Source organism: Ranitomeya imitator, chromosome 1 (genome assembly GCF_032444005.1).
Source record: "Ranitomeya imitator isolate aRanImi1 chromosome 1, aRanImi1.pri, whole genome shotgun sequence".
Lineage (NCBI taxonomy): Eukaryota > Metazoa > Chordata > Amphibia > Anura > Dendrobatidae > Ranitomeya > Ranitomeya imitator.
Window position 1 is genome coordinate 253,792,265 of NC_091282.1, and position 21,517 is coordinate 253,813,781.

The 21,517-nt window shown below is 47.3% G+C and overlaps 1 protein-coding gene across 1 annotated transcript in view; it reads right to left on the minus strand.

Annotated features, from left to right (window-relative positions):
- The window catches only part of VPS37B (VPS37B subunit of ESCRT-I), a 33,949-nt gene extending 12,920 nt beyond the window's left edge, over positions 1 to 21,029 (minus strand). Inside the window, exon 1 of the mRNA XM_069755706.1 lies at positions 20,719 to 21,029. Coding sequence (XP_069611807.1) covers positions 20,719 to 20,823 — 105 coding nt within the window. The 5' untranslated portion in view covers positions 20,824 to 21,029. The remainder of the gene's footprint in view (positions 1 to 20,718) is intronic.
- Positions 21,030 to 21,517: the final 488 nt, after the last annotated feature.

Consider the following 21,517-nt stretch of genomic DNA (forward strand, 5'->3'; position numbering starts at 1 on the left):
CCAACACACCCCTAACCCTAATCCCAACCTGATCCATAATTCTAATCACTAACCCTAACGATAAACACAACCCTTACCCCAAAACAACCCCTATGTCAACCCTAACCATAACCCTAATCAAAACCCTAAATCCAACACACCCCTAATCCTAATCACAACCCTAACTTCAAACCTAACCCTAATCACAATACACCCCTAATCACAACCCTAACCTTAACCCTAATCCCAAACCTAACCCTAATCCCAAGCGTAACCCTAATGCCAATCCTAATCCTAATACCAACCCTAATCCAAACCCAAACCCTAACCCTAATCCCAACTCTAACCCTAACTTTAGCCCCAACCCTAGCCCTAACTTTAGCCCCAACCCTAAGGCTAATTTCGCACTTGCGTCGTTTGGCATCCGTCGCAATCCGTCATTTTGGACAAGAAACGGATCCTGCAAATGTGCCCGCAGGATGCGTTTTTTGCCCATAGACTTGTATTGCCGACGGATCGTGACGGATGGCCACACGTCGCGTCCGTCGTGCACTGGATCAGTTGTGTTTTGGCGGACCGTCAGCACAAAAAAAGTTCAATGTAACTTTTTTTGTACGTCGCATCCATTTCTGACCGCGCATGCGTGGCCGTAACTCCGCCCCCTCCTCCCCAGGACATAGATTGGGCAGCGGATGCGTTGAAAAACTACATCCGCTGCCCACGTTGTGCACAATTTTCACAACGTGCGTCGGTATGTCGGGCCGACGCATTGCGACGGCCCCGTACCGACGTAAGCGTGAAAGAAGCCTAACCCTAAATTTAGCACCAACCCTAAATTTAGCGCCAACCCTAACCCTAAATTTAGCCCCAACCCTAAATTTAGCCCCAACCCTAACCCTAAATTTAGCCCCAACCCTAACCCTAATTTTAGCCCCAACTGCTGTTCTCCTGCCGGCCGGCAGATGGAGACAGATGGCGGGCGCACTGCGCATGCGCCCGCCATTTTCTTTTCCCCAGAAGACGCCGGCGGCCAGGAGGAGCAGCAGGAGGACCCAGGGACACCGGTAAGTATGATAGGGTCCCCGAATTCCCCTATTTCTCTGTCCTCTGAGAAGTACACTTTGTTTTTGTTTGTTTTTTGCGGTCGCCGGTAAACAGTTAATTACCGGCGATCGCAAAACAGGGGTCGGTAAAACCGACCCCGATCATGCTCTTTGGGGTCTCGGCTACCCCTGGCAGCCGAGACCCCAAAGATTCTTCCGGGGCCGTCCGGCGGGCGCACTGCGCATGCGCCCGCCATTTTGAAGATGGCGGCGCCCACCGGGAGCCACGAGGAGACAGGTGAGTATCGGGGGGCGATCGGGGACCCCTTTTCTCTGTCCTCTGATGTGCGATCACATCGGAGGGAAGAAATTAAAAAGAAATCGCTTTTTTTTTTGCGATCGCCGGTAAACGGTTAATTACCGGCGATCGCAAATGCGGGGTCGGTAAAAAAAAACCCCGAATCATGTTCTCTGGGGTCTCGGCTACCCCCGGCAGCAGAGACCCCGGAGAAAATCTGACTCTGGGGGGCGCTATTTACTTTTTCCACAGCGCCGTTAATTAACGGCGCTGTGGTTTAAGTACCCTTAGCGGCCGCCGTTAAAAGGCGTATCGGCGGTCGCTAAGGGGTTAAGTGGGTGTTAACTCATTAGGTCCCAAATAATTGGATTACCAGCATCTCCACAACACAGAGGCAAATAATGAAGAGAGTTATTCCACTTTGTAGCCACTATTGCATGTCCAGTTGAACGTAAAACATTTGGTGAAAGGTCCCATTTAAACTTGAAGGGAATCTGTCACTCCAATTTTCGCCTATAAGATGCAGCCTCTGCCATCAGGGGCTTATCTACAGCATTCTATAATGCTGTAGATAAGCCCCCGTTGTAACCTGCAAGATAAGAAAAACAGGTTATTTTATACTCACCCAGGGGCGGTCCCGATGCGGTCCGGTCCGATGGGCGTCGTGGTCTGGTGCCTCCCATCTTCTAACGATGACGTCCTCTTCTTTGTTTCCTGCTGCGCCTCCTGCGCAGGCGTACTGATTTGCCCTGTTGAGGGCAGAGCAAAGTACTGCAGTGCGCAGGGAAAGGTCAGAGAGGCCAAGCGCCTGAGCACTGCAGTACTTTACGCTGCCCTCAACAGGCCAGAAAAAGTACGCCTGCGCAGGAAGCAAAGAGGACGTCATCGTAAGAAGATGGGAGGACCCGGACTGCAACGCCCATCGGACCGGACCACCCCTGGGCGAGTATAATATAACCTGTTTTTCTTAACTTGCAGGTTACATCGGGGGCTTATCTACAGCATTACAGAATGCTGTAGATAAGCCCCTAATAACAGTGGCTGCATCTTATAGGCGAAAAATGGGGTGACAGATTCCCATTAAAGATAATCCTTTTCAGCAGCACATAGCTCTATGTAAACCGGTGATGTGCTGCCTATTACACGATGGTCTATGCGTCCAAAAGAATTAACGATTGTTCTGTGTACATAGAATTCTGGTCGGTCTGTTCTAACCAGGCTGTTTAATAGCCATATTTAGACAGTGTAAAAGGGCCCTTGGAATCTAAATCAATGGCAGAGCTTCCTCCCAGAGATCCAAAAAGTAAAAAACTTTTTGCAACATTTTGGAAAACTCCCATTACAGTTACTTTACTTTTAGCTATGTGAGTAGTTTAAATATAGTCTATTTACCCCACACACAATATTTATGACATGCAGCGCACTGTAACCTACTATATTATTGTTCAAGTATTTCACAAAGCACAAGGGGAATAGCCAGTGAAAACAAGTTATCCACAGAATAGACTATAACCTACTGATCAGGGTCCGACCGCTGGGATCCTCACATTCGGGGATTTTCATTCCCGACAAAAAAAACTTTTGTCTTCATTACAAAATGGGTGGTAGGTTGGATGCCCTCCCACCAGTCCATTTATTTTATATTGAACTCCAGGAAAAAGCCAAGCGCAGCACTTGGTAGGTCCATAGTGAATGGAGTAGCGGTCAAGCTTGAGCACTGCCATTCTATTCTTACAGGGATAAAAGTTCCCCATTTTGCCGATTCGCGCGAGTCCCAGTGGTCGTACCACCACTGAACAAGTCAACATTTATCCTGCCGATAGGCGATAAAAAGGTTATCCGGTGAAACCATATTAAGGACCATTTACACTGTAAGCTTAAAGGTACCTTCACACATAATTTCGTTAACGATATCGTTGCTTTTTGTGACGTAGCAACAATATCGTTAACGAAATCGTTATGCGTGACAGCGACCAACGATCAGGCCCCTGCTGGGAGATCGTTGGTCGCTGGGAATGATCAGGACCTTTTTTTTGGTCGCTGATCACCCGCTGTCATCGCTGAATCGGCGTGTGTGACGCCGATCCAGCGATGCGTTCACTGGTAACCAGGGTAAATATCGGGTTACTAAGCGCAGGGCCGCACTTAGTAACCCGATATTTACCCTGGTTACCATTGTAAAAGTTAAAAAAAAAAAAAAAAAAACAGTACATACTTACATTCTGGTGTCTGTCCCCCGGCGTCAGCGCCGGCCGTAAAGCAGAGCACAGCGGTGACGTCACCGCTCTGCTTTACGGCCGGCGCTGACACAGTGCAGGGAAGCTGACGCCAGGGGACAGACACCGGAATGTAAGTATGTAGTGTTTGTTTTTTTTAACTTTTACAATGGTAACCAGGGTAAACATCGGGTTACTAAGCGCGGCCCTGCGCTTAGTAACCCGATGTTTACCCTGGTTACCCAGGGACTTCGGCATCGTTGGTCGCTGGAGAGCCGTCTGTGTGACAGCTCTCCAGCGACCACACAACGACCTAAACAGCGACGCTGCAGCGATCGGCATCGTTGTCTATATCGCTGCAGCGTCGCTAAATGTGACGGTACCTTAAGAATGCACGTTCCTAAGTAAAGCTAGTTTAACAATAATCGCGCAATCTAAACAAGCAAAACACTTGTTTGTGACCTTTTGTGCAAACCACAAGATAATTTCACTCCACAGATTGTTTTTTGTTTTTTTTATTGCAGAATGGCGGCACATCAACACTATCAGCTGCAAACTTTAGGTACTAGCTATCCTTTATATACCTACAACACCTGAGAAATGTATACGACACGGTCACCAAGAGACCTGGAGTAAACACTGAAGGTGCTAATGATAGGACAGGCATAGGCAGGACACTGAAGAGCAAAAACTAGTGGGCATGGTCATCAAATATTGAAAGAAAAAACAGCCATTGTGCTACAGTAATGGCCAAGCAGATTACAATGAAAGTTCATTAGATAGAGTGGCTGCCAAGTTCCTGCCAGCAGGGGACCCCGAGCGGGCTGGCCATCATGTGATCTTGTATGAGTAAGGACTGGGGAATGGTTTCTAGCAGACAGAAGACTTCCACTTTTGTGTAGCTACACATTGGGCGAGTTCATAAATTGCGGCCACACTGCCGACATGCAAAGTGTCCCTGCTTGTAAATGACAGCAGCTAAAAGCACATTGATCATTAATGGCCATTCACTGCATATCCTTGTGACCATTAACAATCAAACAGCTTTTAGCAGCTGTCATTTACAAATCGTACCCCTCGGCATATCTACGTCGTTCTCAGCCACATCATGCCCGCACCTTGTCTACAATATGACCACAATGCAAAGTTATAACAACCATAGAGTAGTAAAATATACAACATGAACTTCTTCTTAAAGGGAATAGGTCATCCCCCTAGGACGTATATAACCTATTAATATGGGCAAACGGGTTCCACTTCAGTGACCACAGGCATGTGTGACGATAAAGTGCTCTCCCAACCCCAATTTCCTCCCAGCATAGTCATGGCTATGTACACATGGTTCCTAGCGATGACTATGCAGGGAGGAAGTAGGGAGGGCACCTTATCGGCGTGCAGCGTGAATCGCTGGCGCCTGCGCAGAAGATCCCTGAAAACATTGCCCATAGAAGGGAGGAAAAGCTACGGATTGTGGAGGGAGTGCAGGTGCGGGATTCCAGAGCCACAACGGATGGGAGGCAGGGGGGAAGGGGGTGATAGTATAATGGAGAGGAGGCGGGGGTTTCTCCCAGGCGCCACATGTCCCGGAGCCTGGAAAAAATCATTAGCATAAGGAAATAAAATAAGATTTCTCAACAACAAGACCATTAATAATGAGGCATTTCTATTATCTGTATACCCATATTAATAGGTCATACACATCTGGGGGTGGGGTGTCAGATTCCCTTTAATAAGGTCACTAGTGTTCACGGGGCCGATAATGTGCAGAATCTGCGATCCATGAAGAGACCAAATAAAAGTCTCCTGAGACAGAGGTGGTTTCCTAGCTATTCAACCTTTAGATAAGAATGCAACTTGCTGTCAGTTATTTTGACCCCCTAAAATACACTGCTCAAAAAAAATAAAAAGACCACTTGAATCCCACATCCTAGATATCGCTGAACGAAATATTCCAGTTGTAAATCTTTATTCATTACATAGTGGAATGTGTTGAGAACAATAAAACCTAAAAATGATCAACGTAAATCACAACTAATATCCCACGGAGGTCTGGAGTTGGAATGATGCTCAAAATCAAACTGGAAAATGAAGTTACAGGCTGATCCAACTTCAATGGAAATGCCTCAAGACAAGGAAATGATGCTCAGCAGTGTGTGTGGCCTCCACGTGCCTGTATGACCTCCCTACAACGCCTGGGCATGCTCCTGATGAGGCGGCGGATGGTCTCCTGAGGGATCTCCTCCCAGACCTGGACTAAAGCATCCGCCAAGTCCTGGACAGTCTGTGGTGCAATGTGACGTTGGTGGATGGTGCGAGACATGATGTCCCAGATGTGTTCAATCGGATTCAGGTCTGGGGAACGGGCGGGCCAGTCCATAGCTTCAATGCCTTCATCTTGCAGGAACTGCAGACACTCTCCAGCCACATAAAGTCTGGAGTTGTCCTGCAATAGGAGGAACCCAGGGCCAACCACCAGCATATGGTCTCACAAAGGGTGTGAGGATCTCATCTTGGTACCTAATGGCAGTCAGGCTACCTCTGGTGAGCACATGGAGGTCTGTGCGGCCCTCCAAAGAAATGCCACCCCACACTATTACTGACCCACTGCCAAACTGGTTATGCTGAAGGATGTTGCAGATTGCTCTCCATGGCGTCTCCAGACTGTCACATGTGCTCAGTGTGAACCTGCTTTCATCTGTGAAGAACACTGGGCGCCAGTGGCAAATTTGCCAATCCTGGTGTTCTGTGGCAAATGCCAAACGTCCTGCACGGTGTTGGGCTGTGAGCACAACCCACATCTATGGACGTTGGGCACTCAGACCATCCTCATGGAGTCGGTTTCTATCCATTTGTGCAGACACATGCACATTTGTGGCATTCAAAAGTGACCAAAACATCAGCCAGAAAGCATTGGTACTGAGATGTGGTCTGTGGTCCCCACCTGCAGGACCACTTCTTTATTGAGTGTGTCTTGATAATTGCCAATAATTTCCATCTGTTGTCTATTACATCTAAACAACAGCATGTGAAATTGATTGTCAAACAGTGTTGCTTCCTAAGTGGACAGTTTGATTTCACAGAAGTTTGATTTACTTGGAGTTATATTCTGTTTAAGTGTTCCCTTTATTTTTTCGAGAAGTTTATATGTATGCACTGGTCAGCTGAGTGTGCATGAGTTCTGAATAGGGAAAGAGGAGCAGGCATGTACCAGACATTTTTAGATTCAGGATTTCTGCAGAGAAAACAATATACCGTAAATCAGACATGTTCAGACCTAAAATGTCAAATACTCCTTTAACATCTGCCATCGAGGAAAAGCTACCCATACACGTTAGAAGGTTAGCGGGTAGAGATTAATCAAATTTGGTTTCTTCTGAATTACCATGTGGTCAAGACAGGACAGAAAAAGGAACCAACACTGCTGCCTGTGGTTTTTGCGTGTCTATGTAGTTCCTGTTATCCTGGGACTTCATGGTGTTATCTCAATCTTCACTATCTGACACTTAAGGTACCTTCACATATAACGATTTTGTTAACGATATCGTTGCTTTTTGTGATGTAGCAACGATATCGTTAACGAAATCGTTATGCGTGACAGCGACCAACGATCAGGCCCCTGCTGGGAGATCGTTGGTCGCTGGGAGTGATCAGGACCTTTTTTTGGTCGCTAATCACCCGCTGTCATCGCTGAATCGGCGTGTGTGACGCCGATCCAGCGATGTGTTCACTGGTAACCAGGGTAAATATCGGGTTACTACGGTAAGCACAGGGACGCGTTTAGTAACCCGATATTTACCCTGGTTACCATTGTAAAAGTTTAAAAAAAAAAAACAAAAAAAAAAAAAAACACAGTACATACTCACATTCCGTTGTCTGTCACGTCCCCCGGCGTCAGCTTCCCGCACTGACTGTCAGCGCCGGCCGGCCGTAAAGCAGAGCACAGCGGTGATGTGAAAAACAAAAGGATTGGGTCCAGAAGCGGCATGTCCGCTGCGTCCAAAGCGCTGCCAGCTTTTGAACGCAGGCGATTCCGCATGTGCTCATTGAACCGTGCGGATTCACCACACCCAATACATTGAACAGGTGAAATTTATCTTGCGTAGACTGAGCATCTCCGCAAGATAAATTCACATGCAGCGGTCTGGAAAGACGTGCCACGTGTCCGTCTCCGCAGATAAACTGCGGGCGTCGGTGCACGCATAGTGGACATGGGATTTCTTGAAATTCCATCCACTATGCTGTAACATCTGGCCACTGCGGGTTGGACACTACGGATGTACGCAGTGTCCAACCTGCAGCGTTTACTGACCGTGGGAACATACCCTAAAACACCTGACAATGGAAAGCTGCTTTTCTATTGGAGGAGGCTGATGGACTGGTCTGGTCTCGCGCTCCTCCACCAGCAGCCATAGTATGGATTGGAGAGCTGTGCAGTCTGTGCGGAAAGCTCAAACAAGAAAAAGTGAATGAATGATCCCTTTAAAGGATAGCTAATCAATGTTTACATTCAAGAGATCTAGATTGTAGCTGATAAAAAAAAGCAATGGATAACAGAAGGCATCAAAAAGTCATATATACCAATTTACTAAAGCTAAACTGTACACTATACAAAATACTGTATTAACCCCTTAGTGACCGAGCCAAATTTTTGAAATCTGACCAGTGTCACTTTATGTGGTAATAACTCTGCAACGCTTCAACAAATCCCAGTGATTTTGAGATTGTTTTTTCGTGACACATTATACTTTATGATAATGGTAAATTTTGTTCAAAATTTTTTGTGTTTATTTATAAAAAATATCAAAAATTTGAGAAAAATGTTAAAAAAATTAGCAATTTTCTAAATTTGAATGATTATCCCTTTAATCCGGATAGTCATACAACAGCAAACCATTAATAAATAACATTTCCCACATGTCTGCTTTACATCAGCACCATTTGTAAAATGTTATTTTATTTTGTTAGCATTTTAGGAGGTTTAAAAATGTAGCAGCAATTTTTCATTTTTTCAAAGAAATTTACAAAATTTATTTTTTTAGGGACTTATCCATGTTTGAAGTGACTTTAGAGGTCCCATATATTGGGAAACCCAAAAACATGATACCATTTTAAAAACAGCACCCCTAAACATATTGAAAACTGCTGTCAGGTAGTTTATTAACCCTTCAGGTGCTTTACAGGAATTAATGCAAAGTGGTATGACAGAAATGAAAATGTGTATTTTTACCACCTAAATGTTGCTAACTTCTAAACAGATTACTATAGCCGTCAGACTCTAAGGCCACTATTTGGTCATGAATTGCCATGGCAAACATCAGGACAACAAAATCATGATCTGAGGGCACCAATTGTGACAAAGAAGAAGCCCCCACACTCTGTTAACCATTTATAATGATGTAGTCACTATTGACAGCAGCATCTAAGGGGTTAAACAGATTTAGATGGTGCAAATACTGATCGTGGCTGATACAGCAAGTTGTCAGCTATAGTGTACAACCGACAGATGCTGGATTGTCATCTGTATGGGGAGGCTATTCTCTTATATCTCAGGTCAGTTAAAAGACGTATTGGCGGTCATTAAGGGGTTAAGACAAGGAAAAAAGGAAGCAGAAGTAGCAATCATCTAAACAAACAAAAAAAAAGAAAAGTGGAGTGACTGCATCAGGTTTCAGGCACGCCTGTGGGAAATCATGGGCAGAATACAACACTGGGAACAATGTCAACAGACAGGTTATGAAAGATGAGGGCGTGATGTAAATGTGTAAATGGGTCACTGGTGATAACAGCATCGTTTACAGTGAACCCGATTGTACGTCATCTCTTCTTTGCCCAACATACAAGATGGCTTTAGGATACAGGACCCTATAGTGTGAGCGCTCCAGAATCCTACTAACATATGACTGGATTGCAAAGCAGAACGTAAGGCGGATGCCTCATCCCGGTTTAAGAAAATAGATTGATATACTGTATATTTAATTGTTGATTAGTGGATTTTTGGTATTATTGCGCAGTGTGATCCTCCCCAGTGACTGTACATCATGCGGTAGTATGCAAAAGTTTTAGGCAAGCGTGAAAGAGTCAACATAAGAATGCTTAAAAACTAAAACTATTAGCACTTCTATTTACGGTAAATCAAGTAACAATACGGAAAGTGAATGAACAGAAGAGAAATCTAAATCAAATCAATATTTGATGTAACCGCTCTGCCTTCAATACGTCTAGGTACACTCGCACACAGTCAGGCACTTGGTTAGCATTGGTTACTTATACAACAAACCGGTGATAAAGATCATTTTCATATGTAGGTGGAGACCGTCATTAACAAACAGCTGTGTAGAAGGCTTAACGAACATCCAATCTCTGCTACAAAGGCAATTTTGAGTAAAGGTACTGTCACACTTAGCGACGCTGCAGCGATACCGACAACGATCCGGATCACTGCAGCGTCGCTGTTTGGTCGCTGGAGAGCTGTCACACAGACCGCTCTCCAGCGACCAACGATGCCGGTAACCAGGGTAAACATCGGGTAACTAAGCGCAGGGCCGCGCTTAGTAACCCGATGTTTACCCTGGTTACCATCCTAAAAGTAAAAAAAAAACAAACACTACATACTTACCTACAGCAGTCTGTCCTCCAGCGCTGTGCTCTGCACTCCTCCTGTACTGTCTGTGTGAGCACAGCGGCCGGAAAGCAGAGCGGTGACGTCACCGCTCTGCTTTCCGGCTGACCGACGCTCACAGCCAGTACAGGAGGAGAGCAGAGCACAGCGCTGGAGGACAGACGGCTGTAGGTAAGTATGTAGTGTTTGTTTTTTTTACTTTTAGGATGGTAACCAGGGTAAACATCGGGTTACTAAGCGCGGCCCTGCGCTTAGTTACCCGATGTTTACCCTGGTTACCAGTGAAGACATCGCTGAATCGGTGTCACACACGCCGATTCAGCGATGTCTGCGGGGAGTCCAGCGACCAAATAAAGTTCTGGACTTTCTTCCCCGACCAGCGACAGCACAGCAGGGGCCTGATCGCTGCTGCCTGTCACACTGGACGATATCGCTAGCGAGGACGCTGCAACGTCACGGATCGCTAGCGATATCGTCTAGTGTGACGGTACCTTAAGATGGCTTCATGTCACAGGTCATACACTATGGCAAGAACTGAGCAGAGCAACAAGGTGGCTACACTTCAACAACATATCTCCCAAGCAAAGATTTCAACGCAGACTGCGGATTCAAAGTGTACCGGTCCAGCTCTTTAGAAGAAGCACCAAGAAAATCGGCAACATTGAGGATCATAGATGCAGCAGCCGGCCAAGGTTACAGTGTAGCAAATCACACGCCCATCAGCACAGAACTAGCAGCAACCAATGGGATCCTGCTACCCCCCATCTACTGTTCGGAGAAGTCTTGACAGAAGTGGTCTTCATGGAAGAATTACAGCCAAAAAAAAAAAAATATGTTGGATATGGAAATAAAGCCTAGCGACTTCTCAAAAACATAGGAACGGAGTTGCAGTTTGCTATAGTTTGAAATAATTGGCTGTAACAAAAGGAAGTTTGTTCACCAAAGCACTTGAGAGCGGTACAATAATGAGTGTCTGCAGGCAACAGTGAAGCATGGTGGAGGCTCCTTGCAAGTTTTGGGGCTCCATTTCAGAAAATGGAGTTGGGGATTTGGTAGGGATTAATGGGATCCACAATGCTGAAAAATATAGGCAGAGACGTATCCATCATGCAATACTATCAGGGAGGATCCGATTGTCTCCAAATTTATTCTGCAGCAGGATGATGACTCCAAACACACAGACAATGTCATTAATAATTTAGGCATGAAGAAGAACAAGGAGTCCTTAAAGTGATGATATGTCTGCACTGGGCCGTAATCTCAACGACATGGAGTCTGTCTGGGATTACATAGAGGCAGAAGGTTTTGCACAAGCCTACATCCACAGAAGGTCTATTAGATCTAGAATAGTACCTAGAATTGATGAGGTTTTGAAGGCTAAGGGTGATCACACCAAATACTGATATGAATTACGATACATTTCTCTTGTATTTATTGACTTTCCATTGTATTAATTGATAAAAACAATTAGTGCAATGTGAAGATTTACAGAGTGACTGCAGACTTGTACCCTAAGGCTGGACAACTCCTCTAACACTTATATTTTTAAAAGTATTCTTACTTTGCAGTACTTTTTCCACACCTGAGTGAAACGTTTGCACAGCACTGCAGAACAGTCACAGGTGAGAGATATGGCAAGAGATTCACTATAAGCATCTGAAGCAATAACTAGTGTCAGCCTCAGAACAAGGCAAACCTGGGCTGATGCCAAGCTTCAGGAACCTACAGCACAAACTATTAGGCTTCTTTCACACTAGCGTCGGAATCTCCCCGTCGCAATGCGTCGGGGAGAGATTCCGATGCTAGCGTTTGCTGCATTGCACAATGGGTGCAGCGGATGCATTTTTCCGGCGCATCCGCTGCCCCATTGTAAGGTGCGGGGAGGTGGGAGCGGGGTTCCGGCCGCGCATGCGCGGTCGGAAAAAGCGGTCCGTCGGGAGAAAAAAACCTTACATGTAGGGTTTTTTTTCTCCCGACGGTCCGCCAAAGCACGACGCATCCGTCGCAAGACGGATGCGAAGTGTGCCAATCCGTCGCAAATGCGTCGTCAATAGAAGTCTATGGGGAAAAAACGCATCCTGCAAGCACTTTTGCAGGATGCGTTTTTTCTGCAAAACGACGCATTGTGACGGATTTAAAAAAAACGCTAGTGTGAAAGTAGCCTTACCTGTACATACACAGCAAGAACAACAGAAAATGAATGAAGAGCTCGAGTAGAAATGAAACACCTGGTTCATGAACTAGCGCTAATGTAAAGACCCCAACTCCAGCACCTCCAAACCTGGTGACAGATTGCCTTATGGGCCCATATAAAGGAGGTTGGCAGAACAGGGCAGCCACCCATGTAATATGTATGGGAGTGCCCGACTCCTCTCTGATGTCATATTAGGAAGACAAACATTCAGCCAAAATCAGTAGGATAGCACCAGATTGTGTACTGTAGGCGCAAAGGATTTAGCATAAGTCTAATTAAACTAGAATACCTTCATATAGGACAAATGGCCATAGATAAGCTCATAAAAGTACTTTATGTAAATTATTCCACTGGGGAAAAAAAGGTTAAAAAAAACAGTGAGGGGCCAACAGAAAAAAGCAGGAGGAGGCAGGGCAGTAACGAGCACATACAAAAAGCAGTTTCATAGGTATCATATGAAATACAAGCTACAGTGGTGCATGAATGCGAGTCAATAAAGTTATAGATCCTCTTATATCAGGGCAGCAGTGGCAAAAAGAAGATCAATTAAATCAGAGAAGGTAAATAAAGTACTTCCATAAAGTTATCTATGGCTAGATGTCATATGAGGGTACAGATTGGGCATCGTGGTTTTCAATATGCCCGATCCTTTGTTCTAGGAGACATAAGTTGCTGCCAGAGATGACTGGCTACAGACAACTACCCTCTTGCTATTAAAAAAAATATACGCATCGTCAGCCACATGTGTGGCCAAAGTGAAAAGTAGAAATTAAAAAGTCCCTCTATCATAAATCATTATTACCGTAGTACTGTATAGTTACTGTCGAGCCGACAGTGCTCATCTGTATTGGTCTCCGGAAAACAGCGGCACAGTCACCTGCGGCCTACAGAGCTTGTATTAGTCAACAAGATTCCAGGACCTCACACACCACAGGAATCCACAAGGTTCTGCTCATAAATCATCCTATAATAGCGGAGCTTCATATGGAAACAGCAGTCACCATTTCCATTGGCAGTTATCCTCACTGACAGAGGTGGTGGGCTCCATCCCAAGACACTGCAAGAAGAAACTAGGACGTCCTACAGCACCATCACTAATAGTGACGCCCCGGAGCAAAAGGTAAAGGTGCAGAAATAAGACCGTCAGAGATGCAAGGTCCAATGTGTAGAGGCCGGGGAAGTCATTGCCACAGAACATCACATGTATGCACCAATCTCTGGGGAGGATCCCTGTCAGGACAGTGGTCGAATAGGACAGTATGTACCACACCGAGCCTGACAGGGTACGCCCCCGATCCTACTATATATCCCCCCTCCTCCTATGCATGCCGGTATATATCCCCCCCTCCTCCTATGTATGCCGGTATATAACCAGAGAGCTGGAAGAGAGAACAGAACCAGCCACCAGCAAAGCCAGCACCACAGACCCTCGTCAGCAGCACCGTAGCCCACCCAAGACATCACAAAGTCCTGATATTGTCCTAATAATGGACTGAAATGGGAAGTACCTAAATACACAGCGGCTATTCCCAGGAAAACAGGTCCGTACAATCCGCTGTGCAAGTATTGAACAGGTGACAGAGGTCATCAGTAGACCACGGTTTACCAACCCAAAGCACATTATTATACACACGGGTACAAACAATCGGCCAGACCAGCAGATCGCAGAACAACTGATCAACCTGGCAAAGATGGCAAACCTAAAAATCCGGGACAGTAAAATCATTCTGTCATCGCTGCTTCCAAGAAAGGACATACCCAGGCAAACCACCCAAGCCATCAATGCAGAACTGACTGAAAAGATCAAGACTGTGCCAAACGTGACCCTGGCACAACACCTCTCCATAAACAACAGTCACCTGCACAATGATAAACACCTCAACAAACAAGGGGTCAGCCTCCTGGCCAAAGAGCTGAAGGACATCGTGCTAAACAGAGACCCCGGGCCTGGATTCAACAGTGGCCATAATCACACTGAAAGACCCCCGAGAACGATAAAGCAGAAAACCCCAAGGCTACCTCCTGAAGCTGGAAACAAAGCTCTTCACCCAGTGTCAGACCACCGGAGGTGGAGACCTCCACCGAGGAGACCACCAAGCCCACACAGATACATGCAGAGCAGAGATAGGGATGAGATAATAAACCTGCTCAATACACTGCGCAGAATAATAATGTGACTGGATGGAACCAAGCACCGCTATAAAACTGTCAGAAATCCAGTTTGTCCCACACAGCCATACTCATTACAAGGTATATACACACAAACCACACAGAAGAATGTCTTCACTTACAATCAGCAGCTGGAATATCCAGGGTCTCAACGCCTCAACCTTTGGATCTAAAACAAAGGACCCTGATTTTATACAAAGTATGAAAAATATAGACATTCAGATCCTCCTGGAAACATGGACCAGAGCCGAAAACGAATCCCTGGTGCCTATTGGATACAAGGAATTCTTGGTCCATGCCCAGAAAAATAAAAACATCAAACAGGGCCGGGGCTCAGGAGGAGTAGCGATCTGGTATAAAGAGGAGCTCCACCAGTACATCAAACCGGTGAAGAAAGGAGGCAGCCACATATGGATCAGAATCAGCAGCTCCATCCTCACCTGTCAGTCTGATGTCCACCTCTGTGCCACCTATATACCACCGCCAGAGTCCCCCTACTTCAATCCAGACTGCTTCGAGATCTTACAAAGAGAAGCTGCCCATTATCAGGCCCTGGGCAAAGTTCTCATCTTTGGAGACCTCAATGCAAGAACAGGGAGAGAGAGAGACTTCCTGACCACGGATGGAAACATCTACATACTTGGAGCAGAGAATGACGGCCAAGACCCTGTACACACTGAGAGAAACAGCTATGACAGTACAGTCAACAAAAGTGGCAGAAAGCTCCTGAACGTATGTAAAAGTTTAGGACTTCATATCCTTAATGGACGAAGCAAGGGTGACTCCTTAGGAAGGTATACACTAAACTCCCATGTAGGGAGGAGTGTAGTTGATTACGCCATTACAGACCTGAACCTGGCAGATGTCAGCGCCTTCATAGTCACCCCACAAACGCACCTGTCAGACCACAGCCAACTTCTTCTGTACATGAAATCTACAGAGAAACCATCCACTCAGAAGCCACAGCAGAGCGGCCTCTTCACCCGGCCTCCATCCTATAAATGGTCCAAAATGTCGGCACTAAGATATAAAGAAGCTTCCAGCAGACCTGAAATACAGCGGATGCTCCACCACTTCTACAACCTTGAGTACATGCCAAACCCAGAGGGAGTGAACCAAGCAGCAAAGGACCTCAACAATATATTCTACGCAATGGCCAGACTGTCCGACCTTAAAAAAGTCGACTACAAGAGACCAAAAGAAACACAGGTCAATGGCTGGTTTGACAGAGAATGTAAAGCTGTACGGAAGACCCTGAGAACAGCCTCCAACAAGAAACACAGAGACCCCAACCACCTGGGTCTGAGGGAAGCCTATGACTCCATACAAAAGCAGTACAAAACCATCCTCAGGAGGAAGAAGCAGAGTTACATCTCTACCAAGCTCAATCAACTCCAAGACAACTCCTTCTGGGAACTATGGAACCACATGGGCACCAAAGACAAGAAAAACAACAACCATATCCAAAATGGCAACCTCTGGCTCCAATACTTCAGAGACCTCTATAAAGACATTCCAAAGGAAGGACTAAGCCAAGAACAGGAAAACATAATGGCGAAACTAAAAGCAATGGAGGAAAAAATCAAAAACTTCCAAAACCCGGTGGATACACCTATAACACTACAGGAAGTAACCGAGAGACTCTCCTCCATAAGATGTAGAAAAGCCGGTGGCCTAGATGGAATCCTACCAGAAATGCTGAAGTACAGCCCACCAGAAATACAGGCTGCAATGGTTAAACTCTTCAATATTGTACTGAGTGCCGGCTACTTCCCTCGTACCTGGAACCAAGGCCTCATCACACCCATCCGCAAGAGTGGGGACAGGTATGACCCAGCCAACTACAGAGGCATATGAGTCAGCAGCAACCTGGGAAAACTGTTCAACAGTATCCTGAACAAGAGGATCCTCACCTTCCTCACCGAGCACAACGTCCTCAACAAGAGCCAAGCAGGGTTCATGCCGAACCACCGCACCACTGACCACATCTATACTCTGCACAGCCTCATTCAGAGACACATCTACAATACAAAGAATGGGAAGATATACGCCTGCTTTGTGGACTTTAAAAAGGCCTTTGATTCAGTGTGGCACCCGGGCTTATTCCTGAAACTGCTGGAGAGTGGAATAGGAGGAAAGACCTACGATGTCATCAAAAGCTCCTACACCGAGAACAGCTGCAGCGTGAGTGTGAGCGGCAAAAGAACGGCTTTTTTCCAGCAGAGCCGCGGAGTAAGACAAGGCTGCAGCCTAAGCCCAACGCTCTTCAACATCTACATCAACGAGCTGGCTACCGCCCTGGAATCCTCCTCAGCACCAGGTCTCACCCTCCACGACGCTCAGGTGAAATTCCTGCTGTATGCAGATGACCTGCTGCTGCTGTCACCAACCGAGAAAGGCCTCCAGGACAACCTGAAAATCCTAGAGAAATTCAGCTCCACCTGGGCCCTACCGGTCAACCTAAAGAAAACCAACACCATGGTGTTCCAGAGGAGAAAGAGAAGATCAGACCAACACCCATCATTTATCCTCAACAACTGCGACCTCACAGGAACGGACAAATATACCTACCTGGGCCTAGAGATTCACCGGTCAGGGAACTTCAAACAAGCCATAGAGACCCTGAAAGACAAGGCCTGCAAAACCTTCTATGCCATCCGAAGGACACTCTACCATCTGAAGCCACCAGTGAGGGTCTGACTAAAAATCTTCGACTCCATCATCGCCAAAATCCTCCTGTATGGCAGCGAAGTCTGGGGTCCTCACACCTACCCAGACTGGTCAAAGTGGGACTCCAGTCCAACAGAAATATTCCACCTGGAATTCTGCAAGCACCTTCTCCAGGTCCATCGGAGCACCTCCAACAGTGCTTGTCGGGCCGAGCTGGGCAGATTCCCTCTACACCTAACAGTTCTAAAGAGGGCGCTGTCATTCCGGGCTCACCTGCATAGGAGCAATCCAAGCTCCCATCACCATAAAGCCCTGATACATGAAGGTGAAACAGAAAAACCAGAACCCCCGGAACAGCCCAGCCAAACCCAACCGGAGCAGAACACCAATCACAACAACCTGACAAAAGCCGGAATTAGGAAGATGGCAGATGAAGGCCAGGAGAGGTATGTCAGTGACTGGAAGAATGATATCATCAGCTCACAGAAACTGACCATGTACCGGAGCCTACAGAGAGACTACAGACTGGCCCCATATCTGGAGAAACTCCCGGACCCCAGAGACCGCCAGATCCTGAGCCGATATAGACTCAGTGCCCACAGTCTGGCCATCGAATGTGGCCGACACAGGCAGAGCTACAAGCCCAGGGAGGAAAGACTGTGCCAACACTGATCAGGAGGCCACAGAGGACGAAACCCACTTCCTGCTACACTGCTCCAAATACTCAGCAGTGAGGGACACACTTCAGGAGACTCTCACATCTCTTCCCAGACTTCATCACCATGAAGGAGGAAGAGAAAACATATATCTTGCTGGGAGAAGAAGAGAGAGCAGTGGAGATAGCAGCGCGGTATGTGAGCGAATGTCATAGACTGCGAGAAAGAACTATGATGCCATGGACTATAGCCCCCAACCTGGACCTGCCCCATCCACCTCCCCTATGCCATGGACTATAGCCCCCACAATGGACCTGCCCCATCCACCTCCCCTATGCCATGGACTATAGCCCCCAACCTGAACCTGCCCCATCCACCTCCCCTATGCCATGGACTATAGCCCCCAACCTGGATCTGCCCCATCCACCTCCCCTATGCCATGGACTATAGCCCCCAACCTGAACCTGCCCCATCCACCTCCCCTATGCCATGGACTATAGCCCCCAACCTGGATCTGCCCCATCCACCTCCCCCCACAGCTCCTACCCAACATCCCCTCAGTCCCTATCCCTATTGCCTCTATACACTTGCTTTGGCAAAACTGATGTGTATTTGGTCCTGCCAATAAAGCTTCTTTGAATCTTGAATCTATATATCCCCCCTCCTCCTATGTATGCTGGTATATATCTCCCCCTCCTCCTATGTATGCCGGTATATATCTCCCCCTCCTCCTATGTATGCCGGTATATATCCCCCCTCCTCCTCCTATGTATGCCGGTATATATCCCCCCTCCTCCTATGTATGCCGGTATATATCCCCCCTCCTCCTCCTCCTATGTATGCCGGTATATATCCCCCCTCCTCCTCCTCCTATGTATGCCGGTATATATCCCCCCTCCTCCTCCTCCTATGTATGCCGGTATATATCCCCCCTCCTCCTCCTATGTATGCCGGTATATATCCCCCCTCCTCCTCCTATGTATGCCGGTATATATCCCCCTCCTCCTCCTATGTATGCCGGTATATATCCCCCTCCTCCTCCTATGTATGCCGGTATATATCCCCCCTCCTCCTCCTATGTATGCCGGTATATATCCCCCCTCCTCCTCCTATGTATGCCGGTATATATCCCCCTCCTCCTCCTATGTATGCCGGTATATATCCCCCGCCCTCCTATGTATGGCGGTATATATCCCCCTCCTCCTCCTATGTATGCCGGTATATATCCCCCCTCCTCCTATGCATGCCGGTATATATCCCCCTCCTCCTCCTATGTATGCCGGTATATATCCCCCTCCTCCTCCTATGTATGCCAGTATATATCCCCCCTCCTCCTCCTATGTATGCCGGTATATATCCCCCCTCCTCCTCCTATGTATGCCGGTATATATCCCCCTCCTCCTCCTATGTATGCCGGTATATATCCCCCTCCTCCTCCTATGTATGCCAGTATATATCCCCCTCCTCCTATGTATGCCGGTATATATTCCCCCTCCTCCTCCTCCTATGTATGCCGGTATATATCCCCCCTCCTCCTCCTATGTATGCCGGTATATATCCCCCCTCCTCCTCCTATGTATGCCGGTATATATCCCCCCTCCTCCTCCTATGTATGCCGGTATATATCCCCCGCCCTCCTATGTATGGCGGTATATATCCCCCTCCTCCTCCTATGTATGCCGGTATATATCCCCCCTCCTCCTATGCATGCCGGTATATATCCCCCTCCTCCTCCTATGTATGCCGGTATATATCCCCCTCCTCCTCCTATGTATGCCAGTATATATCCCCCCTCCTCCTCCTATGTATGCCGGTATATATCCCCCCTCCTCCTCCTATGTATGCCGGTATATATCCCCTCCTCCTCCTATGTATGCCGGTATATATCCTCCTCCTATGTATGCCGGTATATATCCCCCTCCTATGTATGCCGGTATATATCCCCCTCCTATGTATGCCGGTATATATCCCCCTCCTCCTCCTATGTATGTCAGTATATATCCCCCTCCTCCTATGTATGGCGGTATATATCCCCCTCCTCCTCCTATGTATGCCGGTATATATCCCCCTCCTATGTATGCCGGTATATATCCCCCCTCCTCCTCCTATGTATGCCGGTATATATCCCCCCTCCTCCTCCTATGTATGCCGGTATATATCCCCCTCCTCCTCCTATGTATGCCGGTATATATCCCCCTCCTCCTCCTATGTATGCCGGTATATATCCCCCTCCTCCTATGTATGCCGGTATATATTCCCCCTCCTCCTCCTCCTATGTATGCCGGTATATATCCCCCTCCTCCTCCTATGTATGCCGGTATATATCCCCCTCCTATGTATGCCGGTATATATCCCCCTCCTCCTCCTATGTATGCCGGTATATATCCCCCTCCTATGTATGCCGGTATATATCCTCCTCCTCCTATGTATGCCGGTATATATCCTCCTCCTCCTATGTATGCCGGTATATATCCCCCTCCTATGTATGCCGGTATATATCCTCCTCCTCCTATGTATGCCGGTATATATCCTCCTCCTATGTATGCCGGTATATATCCTCCTCCTATGTATGCCGGTATATATCCTCCTCCTCCTATGTATGCCGGTATATATCCCCCTTTCCCCACCAGTGTATATAGTCCCCCATGTATGCCAATATACACCCATCACCCCCTTCCTATGTGTCAGCATATCCCTCCTTATGTATACCCCCCTTCCCACATATGCCGCTGTATATAACCCCCCACGCACACCGGTATATAACCTTATGTGGCTCTACCACCTCAGAGGTTAGCAATAAGCTATGGGGGGCCAGAACAATACAGATACAGCAGGGTCCTCACAGTAATCCCCGGCCAGGCTCCGGGCACCCACCTCGTCCATCTCTTGTGCCATCTGCCCCAGTTTGTCGTCATCATCCAAGAGCTCACTGAGCTGACTAGGAGACAAGTGTTTGAACTTGCTGCTATCGACAGCCATTGTTCCCGGAGCGACTCCCGGACTAGTGCTCTGGCGGCGGCCTGCCTCTCCCCGGTCCAGTCACTCAGCGTCGGCCGCCTAGAATGGCGACGTCTTCAGCGGGCCTCCCTAGCCCCGCCCACCGCAGGAAAGAGCGTGGGTAAGCTGTCACATGCAGTGTGCGTCACCAGACGTACCATGGAAATAGTGAGTATAAGGTCAGCTGTCTCGTGCGGCGGCGGCGCCACCACGTTACGTGTGACGTGACGTCACTGCAAAGTGCACGTGATCAGCTAAACAGGAAGTGACGCCACTAAATAAAAGGCTCATGACGCTGCCTCGTCGCTTCGGGCGAGGGCGCGCCGCACACCGGGTCTACGGGTGTGAGGGATTCCAAAAATAAAACAACCCTAAACAATCTGGAAGAAAAGTATTTCGGCCCTTTGTGGCAGATTCCAGAGTCTGTGCTGGTCTGTCATTTATTTTCTCTCATAGGAAAAGTTTTCCTTCTCTCTGGTGTGGATGACTGACATCCGTGAGTAACCGCTCTGCATAAAGTGTTATTTTAAAGGGGTTGTCCACTATTTGGAGACTATCGGAGAAGCATTGCCTGGTAATGGGGAATGATGTGACTGCTGCAGCGGTGACCGAAGACTCCGCGTGATCCTGATACCTATTGGGGGGTTTTCATTTTTTGAGTTGTACTTTTGAACGA